This window comes from Anabrus simplex, chromosome X (assembly GCF_040414725.1).
Source record: "Anabrus simplex isolate iqAnaSimp1 chromosome X, ASM4041472v1, whole genome shotgun sequence".
Taxonomy (NCBI): domain Eukaryota; kingdom Metazoa; phylum Arthropoda; class Insecta; order Orthoptera; family Tettigoniidae; genus Anabrus; species Anabrus simplex.
The window spans coordinates 154,333,171-154,354,960 of NC_090279.1; the positions used below are offsets into that span (position 1 = coordinate 154,333,171).

Consider the following 21,790-nt stretch of genomic DNA (forward strand, 5'->3'; position numbering starts at 1 on the left):
AAAATCCCAGCTTTTTCCTCATTCTTTAAGTAGCTGGAGAGAATTGATGTTCAGTGGGCTCCGGCAAGACAGATACAGTCAGCTGGTGGTGTTCTTAAATATGACAGAATATCTAATGTAATACTTTTTATTTTTTCATTTCCACATAGCAATGCCAAATGTGAAACTGTTTTTTTAGCATATTTACAAGGACAAAAACTCAATTCAGATCAAAGCTTCGCAAAAAAATCTGTAAAAAAATTACACCTTAAAACATGTTCAGCAAGGCTGGTGCTTTGAGCCTAAATCTACTTCAGAAAGTTATGGAGAGGCCTAAGGTGGATACAATGAAGAATCTTGTGTTCTGAAGCTCAGATACATGCAGTATTTCAGTATTTATAAATAAATGAATTAAAAGGAGAAATAAGTAATTGAGTAGTATAATGTGTAAAATATTCTTTAAGATTACATTATCAATGATGGTGGTGGTGGTTATTATTGTTTTAAGAAGAAATGCAACTAGGCAACCATCCTCTATATAACACTGATCAGAGAGGAAAAACATGGAAAGGATCCAACACTTCAAAAAATGAAGGTATCGGCCAAAAAAACATTGGCCACGAAGGGCGTGAAAACGAGACTCCCTGGGCTTCGAGTGCTCTAATACCGCCGGGGTTAGAAAAGAACAAGAGTTGACCAATGAAGGTCGGATAGGATAGATGAAGGTGAGGAGCCTGGCACAAGTAAGTGGAAGCAATGCCAGGACTCAGCTAAGGGCCCCATGGTTGCCAACCAATGCTCCCAAGTTGTGAGCCCCTCTTACGACAGGCAGGGGATACCGTGGGTGTTATTCTACCACCTTCACCCACAGGGGAGCCATGAATGATGTGTCGTAATATGTCGGGATATGCTGCAAAAAATCTCCTGATTTTTTTACCTTTGAAAGTTGGCACGTCTGCCTTAAGTTGAAGAGACAAATACACTGAAAAGATCACAGACGCAGTGCAGAAACAAAGGCTGAAATTCTACGGGCATCTAGGAAGAATGGATGACGAATGGCTGACAAAAATACATCATGTTAAAGGCCACCTCCAGGTGGATAGAAGAGGTCAAGAAGGATGCAGAAGAAGTTGAAATTACATTGCAGATGATCCTCAGCAGAAGAGAGTTCAGAAGAAGAGTCAACATTCTAAAATCATTTGAAGAGAAACCACTAAAACGGAGGCGCGAATGGTTCATTTCCGAAGAGGGGAGAAGGATCAGAAGCGAAAGAATGAAGAGGTTCTGAGAAGAGTAGAGAAGAAAGGCCAAGAAGTCTTACGTTCTAAGCGGTCCATAGATGGCCAAGTTCGGAAAAGAAAAAGTTACTATTTTCCTCTGTACTAAACTCAAAATCTTATTTTGACTGTATCACATTTGTTGATTTAAAAAAGGCTAATGGCAGTGTAGATCGCGAATCACTTCTCAAAAAAAAAAATCAAACCAAAATCTCTTTATTTGCAAACGAGGTGTCTACCTCGGTGGCAAATGGTACACTAAAATACATTGTCAAAAACTAAATATTAAATTAACAAGAGAAGAAAATTTTCCTATAATACTATATTATACAATTTACGCTAACAATTTTTTCTATTGAACACACACCTCATCCTTAATAAATTTATATTGTTTACAAAATTCTACTTATAATATCTTCTGTATTACTTACAAATATAGTCAACTGATATACTATGTGGAATTACTTCAAATGGTACTATACAACAGGTATAAGATTAAACTTTATATTGCATTTATTTACTTTTTTTTTTTTTTTTTTACTCATTCTGGAACCTAAGTAGCATAACGACCTGCTGCGTCTTAACCAGAGCCCCTTTTGCCACCATTTTTCAGAGTTCCTGAAGGGTCTTCACAGCTACCGTAGAGGTCCCAGGGCCCTCGAAGTCCCCACTGTACTTCACCCCTACAGGCAGTCCCCTACTTTGGCTGTCCAACTCCTTAGACCAGGGGATGGAATTAATTTATTCACACACATTTTTTTATTTACAATAACCTGCACTGGTCGAATGCCCTCTAATACTTCATTTTTTTCTCTGTTACTGTTTATTTTCTTCTTGAATATCTGTACAGATTTTGGAAAAGGATCAAACACTACCCCTGGTAAACTGTTCCACTCCTTCACACCCTTCCCAATGAATGAAAATTTACCCCAATCGCTTCTGCTAAAATTCCTTCTAATTTTATATTTGTGGTCTGTCCTGCCAATATAATTATTTTCCAGCTGAAGCCTCTGATGGATAACTCCCCATGCTTCTTCTCTTGTATAGGCTCTATATATTCCTATAAGTCTAGTTTTCTCCCTTCTCTTACTTAAAGTTTCCCACCCAAGTTCCTTTAACATTTCTGATACACTACTCTTTCTCCTGAAATCCCCTGTTATAAATCTTGCTGCTCTCCTCTGCACACTATCTATTTCTTTTATTAGGTATTCTTGGTGAGGATCCCAAACACTGTTTGCATATTCCAATAATGGACAAACCATACTTAAGTAACTTTTTTCTTTTAATTCTTTATTGCATCCTTTAAGTAGCCTCATTAAGACATTTAACAATCTGTATGCTTTTCCAACAATGTCATCAAGAATTCAGGAGATGGAAAAGGCTTTCCACCTAACAGAAACTGTTTACAACAAACAGTGCCTCTCCTGGAACAGTAAAATTCAACATTACATACCAGTGATTAAATCGGAGGCACTATATGCTTCAGAAACCATCAATCTACAACAAATAGAAGTCAATAACAAAATTAACTATGTAACACAGGGAGTGTAATTTAAGATTTCATAGTGGAGTACCAAGGCATAGGAGCGCACAGGAGCGGTGACAGCAAACACAGCGCCCACAATGGCAAGCGGATGTAATCATCTCAAAGAAGCAACATTTTATGCCTATAGTACATATTAAGCAAAACTGAACTCACCAGCTATAAAAATGCTCATGACATATAAATAAAAAAATAAATAAAGCAAACAAATACACTAGTAAATGAAATGAAACTCGCCACTGAGTCCGGTAAGATTGTATTTTATTTTTTCATTACGTGCTGACGAATGTGAAATACCAGTTTCCTAAGCTGCTCTCTGAAGTAACTTGTGTGGACTGACCTGCAGTTTTGCCTGTATGTCTTCTTACTTCTCCTGTGTGAGAGCTGTTCTCCTTCGCTCATTTTTCTTATTACTTACGGAACCAGTACTATGCCACTTGTGAACAAGTTGTTTCATGTAACGTTTTGTTGGTACTCTAGAATGGGGGAATGTGCCTGCAGAATTTTCGAAAGCACCTTTTAACTGGTTTTTTTTGGTCTTGTACAAATAACATTTGACCAAAAATATTCTCTGTGCTGTAGTGTACCTATCCATTGCTGTCATAACCTCACAACACACCTTAAAATTCTAATAGTTACTAGCGAACTGCTGCATGAGCTGTCAAGACTTCTTATGATGCCAAGCTTGACTGAAGCCAGAAGCTTGGGGATTCCTGTGGCATGTGAGGAGAAGTAGGAAGCCTGAAATTATACTCCCCGTAGAATAGTACGATGTGTTAAATACACTCAAATTGATGCGTGTTAAATGATCAGTAGTGCATTGTAACATGTCGTGATTTTGATTCTCATAGGCATAATTTTTTTTGTAAAAAGAGACCAAGTAACCTATGCAGTGGCCTCCACTGCATGCACTAGCCATTGTCTTGGTAGGTGTGCTGGTTGCCAACTGATGAGCCCAAACTGGCACAATGGGACGAAGCACTGGCAACCAAGAGTGGGAAATTTATGATTTCCTGTAGTGGACATGTGCTGACACATGTCGTGATATAGTGGCAATCGTACTGCATTGAAAAAACAGGAAATAATGAGTTCACCTTCTCACTACTATTCAAAAAAGTGTTTAATGTAGAGAGGGTGCCAATAAAACGTACACACGTTTCAAGCAAAGCAAAAACTCTGTCGACATAACGAAGCTGAATTCACACAAACAGAAAATGATGAGCAACTAATGATCTTCGACTTTTCCCGTCACAACAGTTGCTCAGAATGCCCACCATCAGCATCGATACACTTCTGAGTACGTTTAACTACTGATCGAGTAACGTTTGCTAAAGTGTCCTCAGTGATTGCAGCACATGCCGTTTTAATTTCTTCTTGAAGTGCTGCCATTGTAACTGGTTTTCTTTGGTATTCAACATCCTTACCAGTTCCCCACAGATAAAGGCCTCTCAAACGCCCAAAATCTCATGCGTGCAAATCGAGGCGCAAGAGCTCCATGCACTGTGCATCGGTTCCACTTGGCTCGGACCAATGCTTCATCTCTGGGCTACTCGGCTAAGCTCAGCTCAACTCAGCTCGGATTTGGAGCGCTACGGAGCAAGTGAGGAAGAGGGAGAGAGGGGGATCGAACGAGACAGGCGTGGGGAAAGAGAGAGGCAGCACTATTGCTCCAAATCGAGGAGTGGGGATCAGCGCTCTGGGCAACCAAGCGAAGTCGTCTTTTGCACCGTGCACAGTGCTTGCACCAGGTGCATGCACCCTGAGAGGCCCTGCCATAGATAGAAGCCCAATGGTTTTAGATCCGGAGAACGCTGTGGAAACTCAATCGGATGTCTCCATTGCCATTGAACTTCAACAACATACCAATATTACTTCAGATTTACTTTCCGCTGTTCAACTATGATCTTGACTCCATTTCGTTGTAGCAACACTAGCATAACCGCATGTGAGTCACATCTGTTTACAGAACATCATACGAAAATCATAACACTAACATAACGTATCCATGCTTTTTGCACAATCTACCACTGACGCGCCTCGCGACCACTGCTGTAGATTAACTACACAACAACACAATACAGTCTTCTGTCTGAATGCAATAGCAATGTGATGCAATACAGCAGCGTGAGCTGACGCGGTGCACGAGTTGAATTTCACATTAATTTACTTGACGTGAAGTAAATGCCTAATTTTATACATACCTACCTAAAAATACAGTATATCTGTTTACAGAACATCTACTACATATTACTGTTGTTTTTCAGCCCAGCTTTGTAATATATTAAATAGATTAGTGATCAAACCTGAGTGTCTGTATGCAAGGGAGTGCCTCAGAAAGACAAGACTGAGAGAAGCAGAGAAGTATGAGCGCAAGATCCATTGGAAAAAAATGGCTCCTAAGATAACAGATGGGCAGTGTAGACCCCGAGGAAGAGAAGAGCTCTGCAAAGGATAATGAATGGCTGATGGAGTCAATAAGGGAATGACAACTGAAGTTCTGTGAACATCTGTTCAAGATGGATGCAACCCGACGAACAAAGCAGATTTTTAATGTATTGGACAACAGACTTGAAGTCTCGGATAAATGGTTAAGAAAGTACGTAAGGATGGACCTCGAGAGCATAGGACTGAATCAGGAGGACATCTCTTACCAATCAGAATACAGATCAATGATGACAACTTTAAGGGTCCGGCTCCATGGCTAAATGGTTAGCGTGTGGGCCTTTGGTCACAGGGGTCCCGGGTTTGATTCCCAGCAGGCTCGGGAATTTTAACCACCATTGGTTAATTTCTCTGGCACGGGGGCTGGGTGTATGTGTCATCTTCATCATCATTTCATCCTCATCATGACGTGCAGGTCGCTTGCGGCCGTCAAATCGAAAGACCTGCACCTGGCGAGCCGCTTATGTCCTCGGACATTAACAGCTTCCAGAAATGCCTTATAGTTACTTGACGTGGTCTCTAATGGCCCTAAATGAGAATGATAATAATATGAAATAGATATCTCCTCTCAAAGTGTGTGAAGATTTTATTGGCACCTTCTGTATATCACTTAATTGTACATTATTCTAGAAAAGAATGAAGAGGTTGTCACTGTAAGTAGTCAGTACAGACCATTATATGCCATTAATATGCTCAGATTTATAGATGATATGATATGTACCGGGCGAGTTGGCCGTGCGGTTAGGAGCACGGAGCTGCGGACTTGCATCCGAGAGGTAGTGGGTTAGAGCCCCACTGTCGGCAGCCCTGATGATTGTTTTCCGTGGTTTCCCATTTTCACACCAGGCAAATGCTGGGGCTGTACCTTAATTAAGGCCACGGTCGCTTCCTTTCCAGTCCTAGCCCTTTCCTATCCCATCGTCGCCATAAGACTTATCTGTGTCGGTGCGATGTAAAGCAAAAAATTAATGTGATATCTTGTAGTCTCCTGATTTGTTTACTTTTAAAAGTTGACACATCTGCATATAGTTGCAAAGTTATTCCCTCTCCATTTTTCCTTTCCTATTTAGTCTATTTGGTCCTGTAATTACTCCTTGCTTTTACTCTACTACATTAAAGGAGAGCTCATATTTGAAGTCAGCCTGATGGTTAACCTCTGTTGCAGAGGGCCGAGCTCCTGGAGGCTCTGTCCCATGTGCAAGTACCTGCTGAAGAGCTGAGTCGTATGACGTCCATAGCTGCCATGCAGACTCTGGGCGTGAAGAGGATGCACTCTACTCCTGCCGATGACGGCGGCGACTCGACCGAGCAGGGCAAATCTGGTCGACGCATAAGTAGCGTGGCAGGGAGTAGCAAACGTCGCCGCCTCTTGGCGTTGAGTGCAAAAGAGGAGGATCGAGACGAGACCGACAAGGATCCAAATGTTGTTGGACTTGAGGTAAGGTTACAGTTACATTAATGGAGTAAAGCATGTGACTCCCTGAGAGGAGCCGGCTGTGATTTAGCATTCCACATTAGCAGTCTGTCCATTACAATGGACAAGCTCCGGATGATCTGGCGTGAGTGACCGTGGAATCAGTAAAAATACAAAGAAACATCTGGTTTGTGTCTTAGCATTTTCGGCCTGTGAATCATGGACAGTAAATGCCAAGGACAGAAAGCACATGGACACATTTGAAATGTGAGGCTGGCGGAGGATGCTACGAGTACCTTGGACGGAGAAAAGATCTAACTCCTCCATAATCGAAGAGCTTGGTATTCCGAAATGACTTTCTGCTCATATTAGACACAGAACCGTGCAGTTCTTGAACATGTATTAGCGAGACAAAATAGCCTTAAAAACTACCCATAGCTATTCGAGGGAAAGTAAACGGTATCAGGCTGCGTGAAAGAGCTCCCAGAAGATGCATAGAAGAGAAGAAAGATGCAACTTGCATACCTGTAAAACAGAAGACCATAGACAATGGCAATTGCTGGTGGACATCATCGAAGCTTGAGATCGTGATGCTGGGCTGACTGGCTCAGATTCGATCGTGGCTCAGTCCGGTGATATTTGAGGGTGCTCAAATATGTCAGCCTCATGTCGGTAGATTTACTGGCACGTAAAAGAACTCCTGCGGGACAAAATTCTGCCACCTCGGCATTTTCGGAAACCATAAAAGTAGTTAGTGGGACTAAAGCAAGTAGCATTATTATTGAGATCATGATACTTAGACATGAGTTAAGCGACTTAGAAGATTAGCAGTCTGTGGCCATGAAGGATTTAAACTCTCAAGCGCGTAATATTAATTGACCCCCCCCCATGGCACACAGCCCCGAACAACGATGGCCGACCAAGCGACTGCTACTCATCCCGAAGATCTGCAGATTATGAGATATCGTGTGGCCAGCACGACGAATCCTCTTGGCCGTTGTTATTGGCTTTCTAGACTAGGGCCGCTATTTCATTGTCAGATAGCTTCTCAATTCAAGGTTATAAACTTCATAGTTGGTTCCGTATTGAGTTAAGATTACACATAAAATAAATACAAAATTTTAATCCACCTTCTCAGTACTCAACAATCATGCGATGTTTACAAAAACATTACAATGTGCTATTACGAGGTACTAGTTTCGGTCCTATAAGGACCATCATCAGCCTAGCCAAGATACATAAGTGTATACCATAGTCCTAAAACAGAGTTATGCGGTGACATGAAAGATGGGGATGTGGTGGAATGATATACATGTAAAATGGTGAAAATATGAACTGTTGTATATGTAGCAAAGTTATGTTGAACAGTGACAAATAAAATCTTTTTGTATATGTCTCGTAAAATCACAATATTAATCAACAATTATCTCAAAATTGAATAAAATAATCTCTAGTTGACGAATAGTCTAAGGTTGCACATTTAAGATTGGGTTATATCGGATTTTAAACAATGTCCAATGTTTCTATTAAGTTCTAGAAGATATGAAGTTCAACATCGGCGCAGAGGGAATTATTTTGTCCAATAAATCCACAACAGAGGTTAAATGTTGACAAAACTGTTGGACATATCTTGTGGTAGATTGAAAACTTGCTGTGTTACAAAGGAGCAATCCCAATTCAATAGGAACCAAATGAACCTTGCGCAATGTGAAACAAGCTTGCCGCCACAGGTTATATTAGACTTACCTCTCAATACGGCATATGGTGTGTGGCCTATTGTTGTGCGTGCTTCAGACTAACTGTTGTGAGATTCAAAGGAAAAGGAAGGGTGGGCAAGGAGGGAGAGGCATGGCAGGGGGAGAGGGGTGGGGCAAAGCGAGAGGTTGTGAAGGAGAGGGGGAAGGGGGGAATCAAGGCGGGGCTGAAGGATGTGGGGAAAAAGGATGGCTGCTAAGGAAAGATGCTGTGAATATTATGTAAAACTGAATTGTGACTTGTTGGTTTGACGTTTCTGAAAATGGGAATTAGAAAGTCAAAATGGATATTTGGCTTTTCTGAAATTTCATTAAGATTTCCATATGGAAATTCTCAAAATCATCAAAGAGGACCCCTCCATAATATTACCAAAAGGTGCTTTATACATTTAGATCAATATTTCAACCCAAATCATAATCTTAATGAAATTTCAGAAAAGCCAAATATCTTTTTTGACTTTCTAATTCCCATTTTCAGAAACGTCAAACCAACAAGTCACAATTCACTTTTTCATAATATTCACAGCACCTTTCCTCAACAGCCTTCTTTTTCCCCCACATCCTTCAGCCCCGCCTTAATCCCCCCTTCCCCTCCCCCTCTCCTTCACGACCTTCTCCCCTCTCCTTCACAACCTTTCGCCTTCCCCACCCCTCTCCCCTTGCCCCACCTCTCTCCCTCCTTGCCTGTCCCTTCCTTTTCCTTTGAATCTCACAACAGGTAGTCTGAAGCACACACACAACAATAGGCTACACACACATGACGTATGGAGAGGAAAATCTCATATAACCTATGCCTTCTAACCAACACTCTCTCTCCTTCAATTCACGAATTAAATTTTATCTAATTTATTCAGGTAAACTTCATGGGTACCGCAATGAATTGATCAGACACAATGTATCTGTTTTAACTACACGTTCATGTGCCGTCCTGACAACGTTCAACAACATTTCAGCATGATTTAAAAGCACCATAAGAACATCTCATTTTATTACGTTGATTGATGTTGAAACACCATCTAGCAGTTCTGCGTCAGCTGGTAGTTATTTACAGCGGCGTCCAATGACTTGCATACGGTTAACACCACTCAAGTAGATTTGGTGATTGACTACGGGATCAACATTTACCAGTTCCCGTTTACAGTTGAATTAGTAATGATTAGCAGTGTTAGAACTAACAGTTCTGTGAATATTAATACACTAGCAGGAGTACCCGTTCTTCGTACAGGTTATCAGAAACTGGCTTTAGTTACTCATAATATCGTTGTGATTGACGTCATTAGATATTTATATCACTAGTGTATTTACTTAAGTATGTACAATTTATTTATCAGGTTTGAAATTATAGTGTAAGTATACTGCCGCTAGATAGTGCCACAAACATAAATATTATTGAATGTATTTGTTTGATCCGACATTTCGTAACTACAACAAGTGATCAAGGAAATACGCAATGCATAAAAGAAACTACTATAAATATCAAGAATTATAATTCTCAGGGCTTGTCACTCATATCGCACATCTTACAATGAATCTGAGTATAAATGTTAAAATATTTAGTTAAGTCATGGGCATGCCATCTTGACAGTTGCATATATATGTTGTTTTCATGGTTACATTGGACCAAAATATCGGCACTAATAACATCAGCGATCCTACTACTCCATGATTTGGTAGCAAATAGTTCAAACTATAGGTAACAGACTCCGCAGAATGCTGAAACCTAAGCCAGTACGTAAAAACGGAGGCCCGTTGGCAACCGCTGATCGCAGTACAATGGAGATCTCCGGGGCTATTATTTTTATACTTCACTCCCTTTCCATCCTTGCCCAAAAGATTGCTATGAGCTTCTTACACAACAGTTTATTTTTTTCAGATAGCAAGTCATGTGTGTATCAGTTTTGGTCAGCAGCTATGCCCAGACGTACATGCATAATCTCGCTGCTGTAGAATCCTGGAGCTGATGTTGCTATGGTTACGACCGTTCATTTCTTTATCTGATTCCTAGAGCAGGTGTAGTGTGGTTCCAATATCTTCATAACGGTTGATTTTAGGGCCTTAAAACATGGTTTTCGGGCCCACGGGGCTTACCGAGTTTTGCTCTTTGCGTCAAGGGGCTTAAAGTGAGCTTTGTCTCATCCTTGTACAACAAATTAGTTTTCGCCTATATTAGCCTATTATTTTTATATCTCGCCCTCCCCCCCCTGCCACGAATTAAAAAATTACAGCCCATGTTACTCGCTGGCAGTGCAGCTTCTTATAGGTGAAGTAATTTTTAAAATCGGTTCAGTAGTTTTTGAGTTATCCATTACAAACAAATATACAAATTTTTCCTCTTTATGATATTAGTATAGATGAAAGAGACTCGTTGATGAGCATACTCAAGATACAAGCATTTAGAACCTAGTTATTTTCAAATTTACTCATAATTTCATCCCAGCTTTTAATGTCAATTTGTATTTGTTTTATGTCAATTGTGTACATGTACATTTTTTTAGTTATTAAATATTTTACATTAAGGCTGAAGATGGCCAGCCCCAGCCGAAACTAGTCCCTAGTTAATGTAATTTAGAATATTGCATATTATAGTGTTGAAAGGTGGACCAATACAACATTAATTTAAAAATTACTGTACATTGGGAATATTGATTTATGTCATTTTGTTATTTTTGTGTGCTTTCAGAGGTATATTACTGTATTCTAAGTGTAATGTTCCATGCATCGACAGAATGAAAAACTACTTGAAAGGTTTCGTCAACTTCAAGGGAAATTTGAAATATGGCTGAAGGGTATAGTGTAAGTTAGAAAGGACCTTTTTGTATTTGGTTATTTGGTCATCATCATCATCATCATCATCCTAAACCATCTCCAGTTTCCCGGGTGTGGTATATGAGCCTCCTCCATCTCATCCTGTCCTTGTACCATTCTTCCTCCAATCATGACCTCTCAGCAGTACATCGCTCTTAACTAAATCTATCCATTTCCTTCGTGGCCTTCCCACGGGTCGTCTTCCTTCTACCTTTCTGTCAAATTCCTTCCTTGCAGTTCTGTTTACTGGCATCCTCTTCATGTGACCAAACCACTTCAGTCTTGATATCTGAATCTTTTTGAGGAGAGAATCATCTATTCCTACTTCTCTAATTTTCTCATTCCTAATCTTGTCTTTCCTGGTTTTCTGGATCATAGTGTGTAGGAATTTCACTTCAGCTGCCTGAAGTTTGGAATTATCTCTATTGGTCAGTGTTGTGGTTTCGAGACTGTACGTAAGAATTGGTGTATAATAGGACTTGTACAATGTCATTTTTGTTTTCATGGGTATTTGCTCATCCCACAGCAGGTGTCTTACCTGGTGGTAAAATTGTGTTGCCTTATGGATTCGATTGTTCACCTCATGTTTTGCTAGGTTGTCATTTGATATAATGTTACCCAAGTATTTGAAAACTGGAACGCTGTCCAGTTGAGCTTCATTTAACATGACTATTGGTTCTGCTCCTTCCCCATACACTTTCAACACCACCGTCTTGGTCTTGCTGATGTTTAAACCATATTTCTTAAACTCCTCATTCCAGCTTTGTATTCTCTCTCCCAATTCCTCTTCTGAGTCACTCCAGATCGCAACATCATCTGCAAATGTGAAGGCTTTGATATCTCCATGTTCTTTCCTTTTAATAGATTTCATTACTACATCCATTACAATAATAAATAGAAGTGGTGACAATGAGCTGCCCTGCGGCACTCCTCTCTTTGTTTCAAACCAGTCCGACAAACCACATCCTACTTGAATACAGCTTCTGTTCCCACTATACAACATTTTCACTTTGTCTATGAGGCTGTCTCGCACTTGAAGTTCTTTCATGCATTGCCAAATTCTTTCCCTTGGTACACTATCGTATGCTTTCTCAACGTCCAAAAATATTAGAAATAAAGGCTTGTTCTTCTCCCAGTATTTTTCCATTAGCATCCTAATTGCAAATATAAGGTCTGTAGTTGACCTTCCTGGTCTGAAACCATACTGCTCATCCAAAATTGGTTCAACAATATCTCTGATTCTGGTCTCTATTATTTTTTCCAATATTTTCAGGACCTGAGACAGGAGTGTGATACTACGGTAATTAGTACATTTTTGTCGGCTTTCTTTCTTGAACAGAGGTACAATGATGCCCATCTTCCAATCCTCAGGAATAGTATTTTCCTCCCATATCTTGTTGAGCAGTCTATAGAGCCATTGGATTCCTGGAGCTCCCACTGCTTTCAGCATATCTGCACTTAGTTCATCTATGCCCACTGCCTTTCCTTTCTTCATGCTCTTGAGCGCATTTTCCACCTCAAGCCATGGAATTGGTGGTTCAGTTGTGGTTCCTCGACTTGGCTCTCCTCTATCCGTTGTTATGTTTTCTGTATCTCCATTCAGCAGCTTTTCGAAATAGATCTTGAGTTATTGTTTAATTTCTCCCTCTTCTTGTGCCAGAGTCCCATCATCACGTTCTATTGCTTTTATGGTCTCTTGATCCCTTCGCTTGTTTTTCACTACTCTGTATAGCAATTTCATATTTCCTCTACTGTCCTCTTCCACTTTGTCCGCAAACTCATTCCATTTCTTCTTTTTTTCTTCCTTTACAATGTTCTTTACAGCAAGTTTCTTGTTCCTGTATACTCCTTGAAGTCTTTGTATTTCTTGTTCATTTTGTTCTTGTCCTTGTTTTTGTTTTTCCTTGTCCAGTGCCTTCTTTATTTGGTTATTTGGTGACACTTATAAATTGTATTCACTCCATTAAGAATTAAATGTCGTGGTCAGGTGGACGGCATGTTTACGTTTATTTCAGTAAATAAATATATCTGTCTCATTTTTGGATCATACATTTTGAGAATCTATTTTAGTCATATTTTGGCATTCATTAAGTCATCAGATCCATACTTTAATAAATTATTTCTTTTTTCTAGCTACTTTCATTCATTAGATAAGTGGTCATTTCATTAGGGATGGATTGGTCTACTCTGTTCCAGGAGTCAAGTGACGAGAGCGAGGATGATGACACCGAAGAGAGTCCAGTGGTGAATGGCAATGGCATGAGCGAAGAGCAACCGTCAGTTGAGGAGGAAGAGGAGGAGGTTAAAGCGGATGACGATGACACTCCTGACCCTCCTGCAGCAGTCGAGAAGACTACAAATGATGTAGTACAAGTGGAAGTGGAAGAGAAAAAGGAGAGTGCCGAAGTTAAAACCAAAGAGACTATTAAGGATCGGAAGCCTGCTATCTTTGTACCTGTCCATCGACCGGCGGAGGTCCAGGAAGCGAGGCTAAAGTTGCCCATCCTGGCCGAAGAGCAGGCAATCATGGAAGCTATCGCTGAGAACGATGTGGTGGTGATTGCTGGAGAAACTGGTAGTGGAAAGACTACTCAACTGCCCCAGTTCCTGTACGAAGCTGGCTACGCCAGGTAATGCATGACTAGATTGTGTTATTATAGATTTTTAAAAGTCTAAACGGTCTGACACTGAGGTTAGTTGATTCGAATCCCGTTGATCGAAAAATTTTCGCCATCACAATGTTGGCCGGTGGGGTATGGGAGGTGGTGTTATACAATTTCTAATCACTAGATTGTGTGCCAAAATCCTGGATTAAATTCCAAACCTCTCCACAGTGCTCGTATGGAGTGAGGGCATATGACGCTATTGATAGTGATTTGTCCGTCAGATGGGGACGTTAAGACTTGAGCAGACCCCCTGGTGCTATTCGACAGGAGTAGGCTATGTGCCGGCACCGGGTTTCACCCTCTCCCTTTCTAGTATCGTATATCACGTCATTCATTTCATCTCATTAACTCCTCTGATGAGGTTGATGTCAGGAAGGGCATCCGGTCATGAAAACCCGCCGCAAAAGATTCATCTCACCTCATATCCGACCCCGTAGAGACACGGGACAAGGGTTGGGCAGACAAACATACAGCAAACTTACTTTGTTTCTTAACCTGAGTTATGATTGTATTAACTTATATATTTTGTATTATTTATGATTTTGTATTATGTATTTTATAGTTATTATTAACGATTTTGGCCAGTTGTAGACACATTAGAGCAGGGCCTCTCAGGGTGCATGCGCCGTGCAGTGCACGGGCGCAAGGTGCAGGAGACGACTTCACTAGGTCGACCAGAGTGCAAACCCCGCCTCCCCCCTCCACTTCCCCTACACCTGTCTCAGCCGTTCGGCCTGTCTTCGACTTCTCCATCTTCGCCGCTGATCCTCCCCTCACTGCGAAATGTTTATGTGCGATGAGCGGTGATACTGTTCTGTGGGACTACGTTACCTGTGTTAAAACACTCTTCTTTCAATTTGGTTTGACCAGACACTTTATCTTCTCTAGCTCTTCTTTTCCTTTATCTTTGCATTGATACCAGTTATGCCTGCAACAAGGGACCGGCTGACAGCAATTTGAGAGCATTCTTTAAATTACAATCAGAAATAGGCCTACTCGCATGCAATCTAGTTTTCGTACAAGTCAAAGCAGGAAAAAATACCTTTCACATATGCATGTGGAACCAAACATAGAAATAATCTTAGCTGCTTCTCGATGCAGCTTAGGAAAATCTTCCTTCGAAAAATTCTCGTAGAATTTGAGCAAAGCCTTTGTATTGGAAAATAGATATTTTTGATTAACTTATCACATAATTATTGTCCCACGGATTAAGCATTTGGCTTTATCGTCACGACTGACAAAGAAATACGAAAGTTCCCAGTTAGAACGCTTCGTCGCTCTCGGCGCACTACACCATCCGAGTCAAGCCGAGTTTAGTCGAGTCGGAACGATGCACAGTGCACGGAGTCCCTGCGCCTCAATATGCACGCGTGAGATTTTGAGCGTTTGAGAGGCCCTGCATTAGAGCCTTAATCTCTGGTGCATTATTTTTCTTCTCTTGTTAGAACTACTTCATATGTTGGCTGATAGTCCACCTTTGTTCCTCTGACAGCACTCTCATAGGATGACACTGAACTTGTAAAATCTATAAATCTGCAGAAGTCATCTATCACTGCAATTTCTCCCTGTTAGTTGTGACATAATCATCATCATTTCTCCTTTTCCAACTGACACCAGGTGGGGGCAAATGGGGTTTGTCTCCACTTCGTCCTGTCTCTTCACCATTCCTCATCCAACACTGTGTTCCAGTCCAGGTTCTGTTGTTGTATGCTGTTCTTCACAGAGTTCATCCATTGTAATCTTAGTCTTCCTCGTCCTCTCTTCCCTCTCCAGTGCTTGTCTTGGCAGTCTTTCTTGTTTCATTCGCTTGACGTATCCAAACCAGTGTTCGGAAGATAGTGGGTTCGAATCCCTTTGTCGGTAGTCCTGATGATGGTTTTCCGTGTTTTCCCATTTTCCACACCAGGCATATGCTGAGACTGTACCTTAATTATGGCCACGGCCACTTCTGTCCGGCTCCTAGACCTTTCCTATCCCATCGTCGCCATAAGACCCATCTGTGTCGGTGCGATGTGAAGCAAGTTGTAAAAATATAAAGTCCAAAACACCTCGGTCTTTTATGTTCCATTTTATTGTTTAGTTTGTGCACACTTAGCTCTTTTCGTATATCTGCATTTCTCACTCTGTCCCTCCTTGTCTTCTGTATCACACTCGTCAGGAATTTCATTTCAGCTGTCTGTGCTCTACTCTCATCTCTGAGTCATTGTCCAGGTCAAGGATCATATAAGAGAAATAGATCCGTCACTCCTGTATAATAAAGTTCACTGAGAAAACAGGTCATGGAAGCTATAGTGGCCCTTTTTTCTCCGCCAACATAAGGAAATAAATACCACGATAGTACCTCGTAAAAAACTTGATAATGAGAGTTGTTACTTTGTTAAAATTTTAATTGTGATAGAGATAATGATTGCATTTCGGTAGGAAAGTTGTATCACAAGCTTCTCTCGTGTCTTTTACTTGAAAAGTAAATTGCAATTACCGTATTTGTATGTTGGCAATCCTGTTATAACGTAGATTGTATCGTTGTTTCACCGTTCGCATTTTAATGTAAATTTACATCCATTAAATAATAAATGCAACATTGATTACTGAAAATGTTAATGCAATTCATATAAAACCCCAAAACGCCCATACTTGCCTAATTCACAATCTAACATAACTCATTCTTTCGCTCGTTCTTTCGTTGTACCCTTCCCACGACTTTTATGTATGGGAATGGAAAACAGGAGAAGGAAAGGAAGAAGTAAAACACAGCATAATGCACACAGTTTATATTTTGAATTTATTTATTCCAACAACAAGCACACACACGTTTACTTGCAACAGCTGGTAGTTCAATGTGAAGTAAGTTCATGATCATAACGCTATTTCATCACATTAAGAACGCATATAATTATAATTTCACTCTTACTGTCAAAAAAACTGGATGAAAAATCTCGTTCAATGCAAAAGAATCTCAACAATTTTTTGTCTAACGAGCACTATTACTCGTCGTACGACCAAGTTACTTTCGCGCGCAACAATAACGGTGTTGTGTTTTGAATTTGCTGTACCGTGCAATTGAATGTGTAATGCCAACCACTGCCTTCTAAATTAACCATCCAAAAGGGAATTTTAGTTTTCACTAGTTGGCGGAGATTGAGGGACCCATCTCGGAACTGCTTAGGACGCTCCCTATGATGTGTCATCCCCTCCCTGGTCCAGGTTTCTGCGGCATATGTCAATGAAGGCTGAAGAAGTAGTATACAAGGGATATTACTTACGATCCCTGGTATATTACTTCTTTAGCCTTTATTGGTACATCTTTATTCCATGTTAATCTCTGTACTTAGTGGTAAAAGACACTCGTATGTTGTATCCTTCTTCTATTTCTAGATCCTTGTCTTCAATTTTGATAGTTCCTTTTTCTTTGTTACTTCCTCTACTCATCACAGTTATTGTCTTGCTCTTCTGCATGTTGATCATCAGTCCCCATTGTATACAATCGTTCTATTCAGCACGTTCAGCACCTGTTGTACCGCCTCCTCATCTTCTCCCCAGATCACATCGTCATCTGCGAACATCATTACGTCAATTCTTTCCCCTCTGTAATCTTCAATTTACAGATCTGCATTTAGGGCAGTCACCCAGGTGGCAGATTCCCTATCTGTTTTTTTTTTTTTTTTTCTCCAGCCTTTTCTTAAATGATTGCAAAGACATTTATTGAACATCTCCCTTGGTAAGTTATTCCAATCCCTAACTCCCCTTCCTACAAATTAATATTTGTCCCAATTTTTCCTCTTGAATTCCAACTTCATCTTCATATTGTGATCTTTCCTACTTTTAAAGACACCACTCAAACTCAAGCTGCCTTTACAATATCATCCATCACCATTATGGACAGTAAAGGTGACAACATGCTCTGTTGTTTTAGCCCATTGTCAATTCCAAACCATTTTGATCTGCCCACTGTTGTCTTTACACAGCGGAAACAGCCATTGTATATTGCTTTTATCATTGTTATTAGTTGCTGTTGCTTGCCAATGCCCGTGTGTCAGGCGTTCCCATACTTTTGTTCTGGGGATGCTGTCATATGCCTTTTCTAAGTCTTTAAAAGTCATTACTATATACAGGGTTATTACATATTATTTGAGCAATTCCAAAGCTCTACAATAACTTTATTATTTAACATATTGTCACAAGGCTTTGCACACACACAGAAAAACTCAAAGTTTATTTTGACATTTGCAAATGTTCGATGTGTGCCACTTTAGTGACTCTGCAGACATCAAGCCTATAATCAAGTTCGTCCCACTCGGCCCAGCATTCCCCCATCAATGGATTCGAAAGCATGGTTGATGCAAGTTCGCAGTTCTAGCAGGTTTGTTGGGAGGGGAGGTGTAAACACTGAGTCTTTCACGAAACTCCACGCAAAGAAATCGCTTGAGGTTAAGTCAGGAGAGCGTGGAAGCCATGGCATGAATTGCTGATCATTAGCTCCACCAAGACCGATCCATCGGTTTGGCAATCTCCTGTTTAAGAATTGTCGAACATCACCATGGAAGTGGGGTGGGTCACCATTATGTTGGAAGATGAAGTTTTCGCTGTCCTCCAGTTGCGGCATGAGCCAACTTTCCAGCAGAAAAAAGAAGAAAAGGGGCCATGCACTTTAAACCATGAGACTGCACAAAACACATTAACTTTCGGTAAATCTTGAATGTGCTGCACGATAGCGTGATGATTCTCTATCCCTCCCCGCAGATTCGCACACTGTGTCTGTTAATTGCACCATTAACAAAAAATGTTGCTTCATCACTGAAGACAAGATTCATACTAAACTCATCCTCTTCCATACACTGTTGCAACCGTGTTGAAAATTCAAGGCGTTTGACTTTGTCATCGGGAGTCAGGGCTTGTAGCAATTGTAAGCAGTAAGGCTTCCGCTTTAGTTATTTCCGTAAGATTTTCCAAATGGTCGGCTGTGGTATGTTCAGCTCTCTGTTTGCTCTCTCTGTCGACTTCTGTGGGCTACATAAAATCAGCTTCATGGTCCGTATCGCACTTCAATAGATTCACAATTAAGTATTTATTTATTTTCCACCTAGTCGATACAATGATTGCTTAAGGCAATTTTTAATGGTCAAAAAGTGGTACATGTTTCGTATATTATCAACATCTTCAGCCACATAACACTGTTTAGATGAAAAATATATAAATTGACAAAGTAATGCTCCAGCCACTGCAGTCTGACCCATTGATTTGCCCCTTTCAGAGGCATATGAAGCTTTAAATTGCACATACCATCCCTGAATGGACTTTGCAGTTGTTGGATCTTTGTGATACTTTGTCTTGAGTGTCTTTGCACTGTTATGACCGACTGATGTGCGTGCATTTCAAGCACAACAAACGCTTTCTCGGCTCCTGTTGCCTTCTTGTCTCACTGCTCACTGTTGCTGCGTTCTCTTGCAGAAATCTGAAGTGCGACTTCAGCAGACCAAAACTTTTTGAGTTTTTCTACATGACTGTTGGGTTTCGTGACCATATGTTAATTCATGGAGCTACAGCTGTATATCCACCATATTCTCAGCTGTTTCCCACGATCTGTCCGAGAATGAAAATGGGTTCCATTGTTGACTTTCCACTTCTGAATCCAAATTGTTCCTCATGTAACTGACTTTTCACCTTTTCTCTAATTCTTCTTTCCATTATCTTGGCAACATAAAAGATTATAGTGATTCCTAGATAGTTACCGCAAATCTTCCTTCTGTGATCTTCAGTCTTTGTATATCCCATCTTATCTCTTCCTGCCAATCTAGAGGTTTTTAATTTGGAAACGTAATGAAATCGTCTTAGCCTATTTTTGTTCATTCTGTGAAGGCGTCCATAAAATTGTAATCTCACTTTTATTAATTGTATCTGTAATTTCTCCCATATTTCAGTAGAGGTCATTTTTCTTCTTCATCGAATTATCTTTATTCTTTTGGCATCCTGAAATTTTCTGAAGTAGTTTCCTTTCATTCTTTTCCAGTTTCTCTTGTTCACCCATTTTGTTCAACGTTAAACATTCTGATCCATAGGTGAGCCTTTCGAAAACTGCTCAGGTCGCGCTGATTATTGCTAATTGAATAAGTAAAAAAAGAAACTTCAAGAAATCGAGAATTAAACCAATATCCAAATATCTTGAAGTCGCAGCTTGTATAAAACATGCAATACATGGTTGAGAAAAGTGTAATCTTAGGCTAGGGCTACACTTGTGCGATTTCACGCCGTGTTACTGCATGAAATCTCACGTCAAAAATGCACAGGACTAATTTGAATAGGATCGGCGACACACAGCAAGACTTCTCATCATGGGAGACGAGACGAGGCGCGTCTTCGAGGTCGCCCGCTTGAGAATGGGCATGTTTTCCCACTCAGTGCCTGGCCACACTTGCGGAATGAGGACGCTGGGGTTTGAATATTGCGCGTGGTCCACCTGTGTTCATTTTGTACTTTCACTTTGTAAAATGGAATTAGACAGTATATTAATAATTTTGGAGGTAAAAGGTACCCGTGCCTATACGATAAAGGGCCTGCCTGGTCAAGGCGGTAAAGGCGTGCTCGGTTCGCCCGGAATGACGTGGGTTCAAATCGCCGTCAGAAAATCGTAAAATTTAAGAAATGAGATTTCCACTTCCAGAGGTGCATATGGCCCTGAGGTTCACTCAGCCTACACCAAAAATGAGTACCTGGTTAATTCCTGGCGGCAAAGGCGGCTGGGCATAGATCTAACCACTCTACCTCATGAAGTGCCGAGGTTACGGATAGTGGAAGCCTTTGACTTCCACCCCTCCAAGGGCCTTCATGGCCTGTACGGAGATAACTTTGCTTTTGCTTTTTGCCTTTATGATAAAAAGGACCAAAAATTCAAAAGCAAAGACATGAAGAGAGGTGCACGGTTATCAGTAATGAGTGCTGTGTTGTGGGAGACGTGTTTGTTTTGCTGATAGCATTTTCAACAAACAGAAAAGAATTTCAAATGACTTCACAGACATTCTGTAATACTCAAACGTTTCTTTTGGTTATTTAATTTAATTTCCGGGTTGAACCGTGTTGTAATTGTACGCACATCACGTACAGGTTACCGACGTTTCGAATACATTGCAGTATTCTTTGTCAAGGCGACTGAAATACCCCTACTCGATCCGAGGTAATCAGTCTCCCAGGCAGAAATTACACTACTAGAGTGGCCTTGATCTTGGCCTTTTTATATCCTAGCCTTTCTGGCTATGGTTGTCTTTGTTTATTGTGTACGAGCACAAATTGTCCACTTGATGACCTTTTTCCGAATCAATCAATCAATCAATCAAAAGTGATCTGCATTTAGGGCAGTCGCCCAGGTGGCAGATTCCCTATCTGTTGTTTTTCTAGCCTTTTCCTAAATGATTTCAAAGAAATTGGAAATTTATTGAACATCTCCCTTGGTAAGTGAATATTTGCCCCAGTTCGTCCTCTTGAATTCCAACTTTATCTTCATATTGTGATCTTTACAATAGAGTAAAATAATATATTATTATTGGTCCACCTTTTCAATACAAAATGAAAATTACATAGGGACTAGTTTCGACCTAGTAATAGGTCATCATCAGCCTGAAGTAAATTAAAGCGTAAATATCGAAGAAAAACATAAACAATGTAAACACAAGTACAGTCTTTTTAAAGGTACATACCATGTGGGAATTTGAGTAAAGATATATTAAAAATAATAACTCTTCCAATTGACGAAGCACTGAGCGGAAGTTATGTAAAGTTCGGTGTGCCGTATATTATAAAAGACCACTGTGCACTAAATGATGTAATAAAGAAGAAGAGTAGGTTGAATGCTGGCTTCTTCTTAGCTGTTGTATATTCGAAGAAGATTACGTCATATTTTGTAAGGTATTGAAAGACGT

At 40.4% G+C, this 21,790-nt stretch overlaps 1 protein-coding gene across 1 annotated transcript in view; it reads left to right on the plus strand.

The window, feature by feature from the left end:
- Nucleotides 1–21,790, plus strand: part of kz (putative ATP-dependent RNA helicase kurz) — an 89,647-nt gene that overhangs the window by 6,102 nt on the left and 61,755 nt on the right. The window contains exons 3-4 of the mRNA XM_067159310.2: nt 6,407–6,679; nt 13,411–13,844. Coding sequence (XP_067015411.2) covers nt 6,407–6,679; nt 13,411–13,844 — 707 coding nt within the window. The remainder of the gene's footprint in view (nt 1–6,406; nt 6,680–13,410; nt 13,845–21,790) is intronic.